This window comes from Egretta garzetta, unplaced genomic scaffold (assembly GCF_000687185.1).
Source record: "Egretta garzetta isolate BGI_Z169 unplaced genomic scaffold, ASM68718v1 scaffold40, whole genome shotgun sequence".
NCBI classification, from domain to species: domain Eukaryota; kingdom Metazoa; phylum Chordata; class Aves; order Pelecaniformes; family Ardeidae; genus Egretta; species Egretta garzetta.
In genome coordinates, this window is record NW_009258484.1 from 885,560 (window position 1) to 896,990 (window position 11,431).

An 11,431-nucleotide genomic window follows, 5' to 3' on the forward strand; every position below is an offset into this window, starting at 1 on the left:
TTAAAGAGAAACTCGTCTGACCTGTTTGGGATATCTGCTTTCCTAATACTCTAGAAAGGCCCATTTTAATTTGCTGACTGTAGAAGGAGGTGGCAGAGAGCACAGACATGGCTGTCCACACCTGATTCGTTTAGCTTGATCCTTGCTCTCTTACTATATCGTATGCTATTTTTATTCAGTGTCTTGTAATTCCATGTTTTTCCCAGAAGAGTATTTCCTTAGATTTCATATCCCCTCCCCCGCTTGTTTAACTTCCTTGGAATCTGCCACTACTTGCCTTCAACTAAAACATGTCTGCAGCTCTACCAAAAACTCCATCTCTTCCTAGTTTCCAATACATCACTTAAATTTTTTCATGAATATATTTTATGTTATTCTTCCAACATATCTTGTATACTTTTCCCTAATCTGAGCATCTACTGCACCTAATATTTGTTTGCACTGACAATTGTTCCTAGTTATTTAATAGGTGCAAGTTTTCACATACCAGGGTTGTAAAGTGCCATCAGAATTCACAGTAATATGCTGTATAATATTATACAAAGAAAGATATTATAGAAAACATGCTGAGGAGTTCTCATCTCTCTTTCCTCAAGGAACTTTAAAAATCTTTTATTCTTCAATTTCTACAATGTCAAATGCAGTAATTGATGTTACAGCATGATCATTAAGGGAGAGGGTAGTCTAATGAAGAGAGTACTGACCTGTGACATGACTCCACTGGGTCTGGATGTAATTCCCTACTCTGTAGAGAAAAATAACATTGGTGGTTGAAGTGTAAGGCTGAGTAATTCTTAATTCTTCAGTGAACTACAATCCTCCAGTTTTGCAGTTCTCATCCCCAAATCCACAAGACTCTCAGATGCTATGGCTGCTTGTATATGTATATGCTTGCCCCAACCCAGGTGCAGGACCTTGCACTTCGGTCTTTTTGAACCTCATGAGGTTCACATGGGCCTACATCTTGAGCTTGTTCAGGTCCCTCTGGATGGCATCCTGTCCATCAGGTGTGTCAATCACACCACTCAGCTTGGTGTCATCTGCAAATTTGCTGAGGGTGCACTTGATCCCACTGTCTATGTCATTGATTAAAGTATTACACAGTACCAGTCCCCATATGGACCCCTGAGGGACATCACTTGTCACCAGTCTCCATCTGAACATTGAGCCATTGACCACTACCTTCTGGATGTGACCATCCAACCAATTCCTCATCCACCGAACAGTCCACCCATCATAGAAAGCCACTAGGTTCATCAGGCAGGAATTGCCCTTGGTGAAGCCATGCTGGCTATCTCGAATTATCTCCCTGGCCTCCATGTGCCTTAGCATAGCTTCTAGGAGGTTCTGTGCCATGATCTCCCCAGGCACAGAGTGAGGTCTGCAGGTTGGTAGTTCCTGGGGTCCTCCTTTCTACCCTTTTTAAAAATGGGTGCTATGTTTCCCGTTTTCCAGTCAATGGAGACCTCACCTGCCTGCCATGACTTTTCAAATATCATCAGCCAATTCCCTCAGGACTCTGGAATGCATCTTGTCAGGTCCCATAGGCTTACATATGTTCAGGTTCCTCAAGTGGTCTCAAACTACTTTTAGAGCAGTTACCTTCTCTGGAGGGTGAGTGTGATGTAGAAATGTTGTGATGCCTGGCTATGCTGTTTCATCTGGCCTCAGTGACATGGAAGAGTCCATTTCCTTACTGCTGAGGGCATGCTCAGCAGCTGTGAAGGATGCATCTGGGTGGCCTAGAGTAGGTGAATACAGACTGCACCATAGTCCTTCTTTGAAATCTGCTTCATATTATGTTATCACATTGTTTTAGAGTGCTTCATAGCATAGATTCTGTCCTCTGATGTGTTCTGTAAGACAGATTAATGAGATCAAATAAATAATAATGAGTTTGACACTAGTTAAGCCTCAGTTCAAAGTAACATCTTTCATCTTCAAGAATTTTTTTGGTAGAGCTGGAACCGTGAAGAGTCACAGTTCCAGGGATCAGACTCTTTGATAATGAGACACACAAGCATTTCGCCATAGTTCATTAATAAACAGCTTTTTCATCATTGGTCCAGTGTTCGTGATTAAGCGATATACATATTCCTCGATTAAATGTTTTCTTCCAACTTGCCAAAGTTCTTGCGGGTTTCTATCCATCATTGTCACATCTGCACTGCTCTCCAAAGACCTAATTTACCTGATTTTACAGCTGAAATTTTCTATAATTTTAAAAACCCAGGTGTTCAAATACTGTTCCTTTTACTTTCAGTCAAAATTGTTAGACTTGCTTTTGCTACTGTGAAAATTATAACCGAACGCAAAACACAGTCAAAAAACTAGAAAGCGCAGACCATCCTGCAGATTAAAATGAAGGACAAGTACATGGGTACTACCCATTTTTTGTTTTGGTAAAATAAAAAACTGTCCTGAAGATGTGTTGGTTTCCCAATGATAGTTTTATTGTGCTATCTGCAAATTAATTGAACAGATTATAAAGAAACAGACATACTTGTTTATGCATAAAAATAGAGGACTAATTTCTTCCCTTCTGCTTGTTTTCAGTATAGCGGGTTAGTTCCACGGGACAACTGGGACATGTGGCATCCAACCCTGGTGGCTGAGGCTCTCTTTGCAATCGCAAACATCTTTAGCTCCCTACGCTTGATCTCATTATTCACTGCAAATTCTCACCTGGGGCCTCTGCAGATATCTCTAGGAAGAATGTTGCTGGACATTTTGAAGTTTCTCTTCATATACTGCCTTGTGCTGCTAGCTTTTGCAAATGGATTGAACCAGCTGTACTTCTACTACGAGACAAAGGAACCTGGCAACTGCAAAGGAATACGATGTGAAAAGCAGAATAATGCATTTTCAACGTAAGTGGTTGATCTATTTCTATCCTTCCCTCCCTCTGCCCCCAGTATTTAAATCTAAATTTAGCCTAAATTTACACATCTAAAGTTACCCTAATAAAAAATACAAACATTAACATTACATCACTCTGTAATAATGTTCATCTCATACCACAGTAAAGCTTGTACAATTTAAGATATCTCAAAAGATAAAAAGATAAAATAAAGGGGAGGGGGAGAAAATGTGAGATTAGAAAGTACCTATTTAGAATTAAGGGAAAAAAGGTCACCAGATCAGAGCTTGCTTATCCAGGCAGCTGTCTCTCAGCATTTCTTCTGTGTCTATTTCTAGGCATTAAATAAGTTTGGTGTTCTAAAACATGAAGATTCCTTATGAATGTGATAAACTGAAGCAGGAAAAAACATTCAGTCCAGGCTTCTACTGACCCTGAGTCTACTCCACACAATCAAATACCGTATTCTAATTTCTGGTTTAAATTTTATTTATTTTTCTTTCACTTAAAAATCAATTTTACTTCACTCTGTTCTGTAGTTCATCTATAGTACCAAAAGAGTACCAAATGAATTCTAATTCTCTATCTCATCTTTCAACTTCCAATTGGAATCAAACTCCTGCTATAAATACCTGTTCCCTATTACCTTCTATGAATCATATCTAGGCTGGTTTTAGAATATATTTATTACCAATGGCTTCCTTCTCAAAGTAAATAACTTTATAAATATAGCACCTTTTGTATCATCTTAATCAAGTAACTTTGCTCAGGCTCAGCGTATTTATTTGGCATACTAATAACATCTCATGCAGGTCTAAATTTTGTGTGATCTGAACAGAAAAGCACAGGGAAATTTTTCAGAGCTGAACATTGATGAAAGCAATATTATTAATCTGGAAAATAGTGGGGACTACTTGTACTAGTGCCAGAAAGTGGTGTCAAGGCAAACTGTGATGTCTTATGAGCCTTTTCTGCCACTGTGAGCTGAGGAGGATAGTGGTTGTGCAATTTGTGCTCGTGCAAGTGTAAACCATACAAGAAACTCAGGAGCAGTACTTTACCACTCATATGAGCTGCATAATGGGACCTAGAGTATCTATAGATAAAAGCATACTGCCCTCTCAGGTATCTCTGTAGAACAGCTCTGTAGTCAGTCGCATGACAAAGTTATGTTTCAGAGATGATAATCCATGGTGGGAAAGGGGCTGAAGGGTTGTTTTGACCAATTCTCAACAGCGGCTCCCAGTGTGCAGGACTGCCCAGGGTGGTACAAGCCTCCATAGTTCAGCAGCCTCCCCACCCCAGGTGCAGTGGGGACAGCACTGGTGGCCCACACACCCTGCCTGGGTAACCTGCTTCTGGCGCCAGGGTGAAGGAGCAGGAGAGTGGCCATGGGGAAAACTCACTCCAAATTAATCTCGAGATATGGGACCAGACAAGCAGAAAATTTTGCTCCAAACTTTTCAGGACCAACTGAGCTAATCAGAGCCCATGCTTGTGACACTGTAGTGTATCTGAACATTGTACAAAAGCGAAGTTATGCCAAGCTATCTAGTTGCAAAGAATTGTTTTGATGTTGCTTATTGCTATTTAGCTTCCTAGCTGTTGTCTCAAACTTCTCTAAGGGAATTTCATATCGTTTAGTTACAAAAGCACGAGTTTCATGTGAAAGAGGCATTTTTGTCTTTTTAATGTCTCCATTCTTTGCAAAACAAAACACATGCTAAAGATAATAATGTCCTTTTAATTATACAATTCCTTTTATCTCGATGTCTCTCAACACAAACTAGAAATTGGATAAAGTGACAACACCAAATAGGTATGAGGATACCATAACTGTTTTAACGTCTTGGCGAAATACAATCATTGAGTTACTTTTGGATCTTGTTCTACCTCTACATCAAGGCAAAGGGCCAAAATACTTCAAAGGCAGGTGCCCAAAATAAGATTTCTAAAGCTATATTCATCCCTCAGAAGTTTGAACAAAATCAGCCTTTTACTTACAGGATTATTTATAGATTCAGTATTGTATATCTAGAGATTCAGATTTGAAACATTAAGCCATTGTTTCCTTCAAAAGATATTCCATATATGCTGTCTATATTGTGATAACTATCATTCATCTCATTCAAGTCAAAGACTTTTGTGTGTTTGGGGAAAAACTGAACAATATGAAAAGGACATGTATTTTTATTACACAGCTATTCCTTTTGGGTTTTGTTTTTCAGATTGTTTGAAACACTGCAGTCATTATTCTGGTCTATATTTGGACTCATCAATCTCTATGTGACCAATGTGAAAGCAAGGCATGAATTTACTGAATTTGTTGGGGCTACCATGTTTGGTACCTATAATGTAATCTCTCTGGTTGTTCTGCTCAACATGCTAATAGCCATGATGAATAATTCTTACCAACTTATTGCTGTAAGTTGTTCCTCATCCTTAGATCATTTATAATACATATGTTCTCTCTGTTCCTACATCCCATTTTTCTGGCAGTAGATCTTTTTTACAGCCAGGATATTGGGACAAATTCTCTGATTTGTTCTAATTCCTTTGCGCTGTTCTGGAAGGACACAGAAACCAGACCCCAGATGGATTGGGAAGAGGGGAATTTCCCCACAGCTCTGAATGGGGAAGCAGTGGCCCTGTTGCAGAAGCCACCTCGTGGGTTGAGAATGGTGTCCTGAAGCTGCTGGCAAGTGCCCAAGATGCACTGTGCGGGACGTCTCCTGAGAAATAGATTCTGCCAAAGATCGTTCTGTCTCTATTTTTAATACCTTGTATTTAATACCTTGTTAATAAAACCTTTAAAAGGCTGTTATTTTTTTTATTTTGATATAGCATAGATATACAGTTAATAGAAATTGGATACCCACATTTCGTGGACAATTTTGGACCCATTAGCAATTCAAACAAAAGGTCATGACTTCTCATTCAGCAGTTTCCTGTTTTCTTGCTGAATGAAAACTGTCTTTATCAGAGCTATTGGCTTATTTTTATTTCTCAGCTGTCTATTGAAGAAACTAATGAAAATAAACACTGAATCATTATATGATAATTCAAATATGATCATGCAGAAAGCAAACAAATAAAAGAAAGCTTCACAGTCTTAAGATTTTAAAATGTGTCTTTTTTATAATCTGGAAATTACAAGTTTTTCCACAGAAGAAATACTACATTGTGTTTATGTAATGGTAGTTGGCGAAGTCTGGTACACAATATCACAACACACTAACATTCATCAAAACTCAGACTGCAGGTAGAATGCTTTTCCTACTAGAACTTCTAAATTACTGGTTTGATTACCGTATATCTGGCTAAATGTTAAAGGCTAGGGCTAGATCTGTAGTTCAAGTTCTTGGCTACAATGTTTGTTGTCCAAGTCTAATATTAATGATTTAGACTTCTTGTTCAGCTGCTGGGAGTTAGCAGTCTTTCCATGGACTTTAGTTTTGATTTTTTTCTAACTTTTCAAAATTATGCAATATTATATGGGTTCAAAAATAAATAAAATTTTAAATAAAAATAAATTTTAAACCCCCCCCCAAACCTATTCCAAATATATAATTCTGAAGTAGGAAGAAAAAAAGATACTTTTAAGTAGCCTCATGATTTGTTGGATAACCTATTTGTGAATTTCTGGGTCTGGCAATTACTAAGAAAGTGCATGAGGCTTACAGACTTGTTGAAGCTGCTTTACAGCAGAGTAATTAGAGTGATCTATGTAGAATAATGATGAGCTGCTATTATAACAAAACATCTCTTCCAGCAATGTAGCATTTTTCAGCTTCTAATTATCCTTTGTTGTTTTATTGCCTGTAGAAAGGAAAGAATGGTTGAAAGTGGATATATACTGTACATATCTAACATCTTTTTACTGAAGTAAAGCAACTTACCTTTGCTTTGTCTTAAAGACCTTCTGTCAAAAGAAGATGTCAGTATCTTAACAGGAAAATTCATTAGTATTTCAGGGTTGTTCTAGTTTTAGGTTTTCAGATTTTTGTAGATTTTTTTTTCACCTCCTTAATTACAGTAGCATCTGTGCTGGTGTTGTGTTTCTTGTGTGCAGGATCATGCAGACATTGAGTGGAAGTTTGCTCGAACAAAACTCTGGATGAGTTACTTTGAAGAAGGAGGAACGCTGCCCACTCCTTTCAATGTCATACCAAGCCCAAAGTCTCTCTGGTATCTGATCAAATGGTTATGGAGACATCTCTGCAAGAAAAAAATTAGAAGAAAACCTGAAAGTTTTGGAACAATAGGGGTAAGTCCTGTGTTTTACTCTGCCTGTAGTCCTCCTCTTTGCTATATAGATGATTCTTTCTCAGCCTTAGAGAGCAGGGAAGCATCTGAACTGTCAGCTAATCTGCATATGAGAGAATAACTGTAGCAGAGAATGATGGGTGTTTCTTTACATTCATGTCAATGTATTTGACTAAAGAGATAGCATCATTGTATTCCTGTGCAGTGACAATATGAACTGTGCCTCATCTACAGATAATGCAAGAAAGATAAAAGCAACACAAATATCAGAAATCAAGTATGTATACCTGTCTACCAATCCCAAAGGTGGCTTTATGGTCTCCAGCTCAAGTGTCACAGTTCAAGTACCACTGACATATCATGAAACACAGAATTGTGTATAAAGTATTTGCCATGGGATAGTCTCTGTCTCTCTGTCTCTCTCTCTCCATCTAATTAAATGGGTTTACATTAAAAGCATTCTTACCAAAAGCTCTTCCCCCTAAAGAAGACATTTTGAAAGGTAACAGCTTACTTTAATCGTAACAGCTTACTTTAAATTAAACTTACTTAACTGGAATTGCTTACTTTAATTAGTGGTAGAGTTATTTCAGAATCACATTGGTACTGTATTCTAATAATGCTGATCAGCAGTGAAATTTCTAAGAAAAAAGAGGGGAAAAGACACACAAGGGGAACAAGAATAGTCCTGCACCTGGATTCAGCAGATGCCTGTGTAATATCTCACCCACAGACTTTTTTGGTAGATGCAGTGGGCAAAGCAGATTTGAATTTGTCCCTCCTAGCTTTATCCATATATCAGCCAGCAACACAGTTTTTCTACTTTGTCAGAGGAAAGAGTCAGACAACAACCTAGCCCAGTGACAACTAAATCTCTCTAGTTCTGTTTTCTGCATTTCCCATAAGGAGCGAGTCAGTACCTCAGTAACTAGACTGCATTTAGCCAACTCCAACATAAAGAAAACTATTGTGGGTAAAATGTGGATAATGGCACTTTCCCTATACCACAGGTATTTCGTAAGTATGTTTTCAAGTCTGTTAGGAACTCAGATAGCAAAGCATTAAGTGAGAGTATGAGAGTGTCATGTGTGGGTAAGGGGAAGAAGAAAGTGTTGTTATAGTCCTCATGCTGTTGACCATGGTAGCAAAACATCCACTCATTTCAAAGAAGCCAGGGGATACAATACAATTCTTTGCTAAACCATTACTCTTTAGACCTTTTCTTTGTATTTCTTGCCAGTTTCTGGAGAAGTGAGTAACAAGGATAGACTTTTCCTCCATATTCTCCTGTTGTATTGTGACATTCAATTTAATCACCAAATATACTTGGAGAAACACGTTCAGACGTGTACAGAGATATGACAAAGAGGAAAAATGACATATAAAACTAATTCAAAATTCCTAAGCTGATGAATGGATCTTGTCCTTTTTGTGGAAAGCCTCTAATCAGGCTTATTGCAATATCCTGATCTTGAAAGGAAAATGTGCTTCACTTAGCTGTCATACCTGTAGATAGGAATGAAACAGCCAGAAAAGGAAGCTTATAAGCATGAGAATGACATTGAAACAAACCAATAATAGACTGCAAGAAAGAAACACTGAAAAAAAGAAAAAAATTTATATTAGAAAAGCAGTGAAGAGAAATAAACAGTGATTCAGATAGAAATAAAAATGAAAGACGTGAACTAGTATGAATGGTGAAGAATTTCAAGAATAAAACACCCCTGTTTAACCTAGCAAGGGAAAGAAGTAAATGCAGAAACCAATAGGAGGAAAAACTGTGAGATTTTGTTAGAAATTCAAGAGAGTGATGTACTTGTGTTGGGGGGAGAGTGGGCAGTGCTTCTAGGCATTTGTTAAACATTTGGTAGGGATGATTAGCTAGTGTAAACTGATAAAGTGATATTAAAATCAATGGAGTGATGCCAGTGTATAGCAGCTGAGGATCTAGGGTTGGTTAACACAGTATCCCTGATTGACTGAAACAGATCCAGAATACTCTTATAAATCCCAGCAAAATGTTCAGGACAATATTTTCTGTCAGACTTTCTATCCAGGGTAAGGGGTTCTTTTTATTCCCTCTCAAACTGCAGCCCTGGGAGTAAACTCATTCCTGACTCTGTGGAATAACAAAGAGACAAGGTGCTCTCAGCCCCATGCTGAATGACCTGGTGAGGAAGGGGGGGTCAGAAAGATTACCCCCTGGTTCCTGTGGCTACCTCCTGCTGGGGTACCTAAATACCAGCTTGGGTTTTGGAAAACTGGTGCAGCAAAGGGTCAATGGGAAAGGAGACTATACACAGGGCTGGTTGGGATTTCTTCCAAATAGAATTTTCTTTCTTTCTTTCTTTCTTCTTTAATAAAAAAATTACAAAATCCTTAAACCCCTAACTTTTTCATTACAATACACCAGTTCAAATAAGCTTTTGTTGGGAAAGTCTTTTCAGCTTCAGGGCAGAATTTCTGTTTGAAGAGAGAAAGAGCAGGTGCCAGGCAAAGCAAATAGCTTGGGCTAAAGGAGACCTAGGTTCACTTTTACTCACCAGTGGATGTTTAATTATTTACCCCAAGCAGAACAGCTCTGACAGGAGAGATCTCCATCTCAAACTCATTAAGACCCTGGCAGGGAAAGGTACTCTTTTGGAGAACAGAACAGAAGGAGCTGAACCTGGCTTTCTTATGATTTGAATGTGGACCACTAGTTACCGAAAAGTTTGGGGGTGGAGGACACCAGTGAGGAAGAGATGTAGGACATTTTTTATTAATTTCTGTAGAGTAAATTTAAGAAAAAAATGCTTTAAGAAAAAGTGGAAATCCCAAAGTCTTTGAGACAACAGGGCCATACTCACTAGTTTCCACTACAGAATAGACACTTAGCTGCAAGTATAGCTGAAACTGCTCTGAAGCAGAGGGCTCACCAGCCAAGCCATGATGGCAACAAGACTTCCATCTGCCTGGAAAAATGAGCGGCTGTGGCTGACCAGGCAGATTCAGTCCACACCCCTGGGCATCTGCTGGAAATACAACACAGCAGAAAGGAAACAGTCCAGAAGGTTCCTGCAGTGTGTGGAAGATAACTTCCTGACACAGCTGGTAAGTGAGCCTACCAGGGGAGGTGCCCTGCTTGACCTCCTGTTCACTAACAGAGAAGGACTGGTGGGAGAGGTGGTGGTCGGAGGTCGTCTAGGCCTTAGTGATCATGAAATGGTAGAGTTTTCAATCTTTGGTGAGGTAAGGAAGGGGGTCAGCAACACCGCCACCATGGACTTCTGGAGGGCAGACTTTGGCCTGCTCAGAACGCTGGTTGGGAGAGTCCCTTGGGAGATAGTCCTGAAGGGCAAAGGCGTCCAGGAAGGCTGGGGTATTTTTCAAGGAAGAAGTCTTAAAGGCACATGACCAGGCTGTCCCCATGTGCCATAAGACAAATCGTCAAGGAAGACTACCAGCCTGGCTGGACAGAGGTCTACTACTGCGACTCAGGAAAAAAAGGAGAGCTTACCAGCTCTGGAAGAAGGGGCAGGCAACCCAAGAACAGTACAGGGATCTTGTCGGGTAATGCAGAGAGGAAATTAGAAGGGCAAAAACCCATCTAGAACTCAACCTGGCCACTGTTGTACGGGATAATAAGAAAAGTTTTTATAAATATGTTAACAGCAAAAAGAGAGCCAGGGAGAATCTCCATCCTCTAGTGGATGCAAGGGGGAACATTGCCACTAAAGACGAGGAAAAGGCAGAGATACTCAATGCCTTCTTTGCCTCGGTCTTTAATGGCCCGACGAGTTATCCCCAGGGTACCCAGCCTCCTGAGCTGGAAGATGGGGACAGTGAGTGGAATAAACCCCCCATAATCCAGGAGGAAGCAGTCTTTGACCTGCTATGCCACCTGGACATCTACAAGTCTATGGGGCCGGATGGGATCCATCCAAGAGTGCTGAAGGAGCTGGCAGAGGAGCTTGCCAAGTCACCCTCTATCATTTATCATCAGTCCTGGATAACACAGGAGGTCCCAGATGACTGGAGGTTGGCAGATTTGATGCCTATCTTCAAGAAGGGCTGGAAGGAGGATCCGGGGAACTACAGACCAGTCAGCCTGACGTCAGTACTGAGGAAGATTTTGGAAAGGTTCACCCTGAGTGTGCTCACCAGGCACATGGAGGACAATCAGGTGTTCAGCCAACATGTGTTCATGAAAGGCAGGTCTTGCCTAACCAACCTGATTTCCTTCTACGACCAGGTGACCCGCCTGGTAGATGAGGGAAAGGCTGTGGATGTTGTCTACCTGGACTTCAGCAAAGCCTTCGACAC

The 11,431-nt window shown here is 39.9% G+C and overlaps 1 protein-coding gene across 1 annotated transcript in view; it reads left to right on the forward strand.

Annotated features, from left to right (window-relative positions):
- TRPC4 (transient receptor potential cation channel subfamily C member 4) overlaps window positions 1-11,431 on the forward strand; it is a 108,087-nt gene that overhangs the window by 85,348 nt on the left and 11,308 nt on the right. Inside the window, exons 5-7 of the mRNA XM_009644665.2 lie at window positions 2,557-2,870; window positions 5,089-5,284; window positions 6,933-7,127. Of these exons, the coding sequence (XP_009642960.1) occupies window positions 2,557-2,870; window positions 5,089-5,284; window positions 6,933-7,127 (705 nt within the window). The remainder of the gene's footprint in view (window positions 1-2,556; window positions 2,871-5,088; window positions 5,285-6,932; window positions 7,128-11,431) is intronic.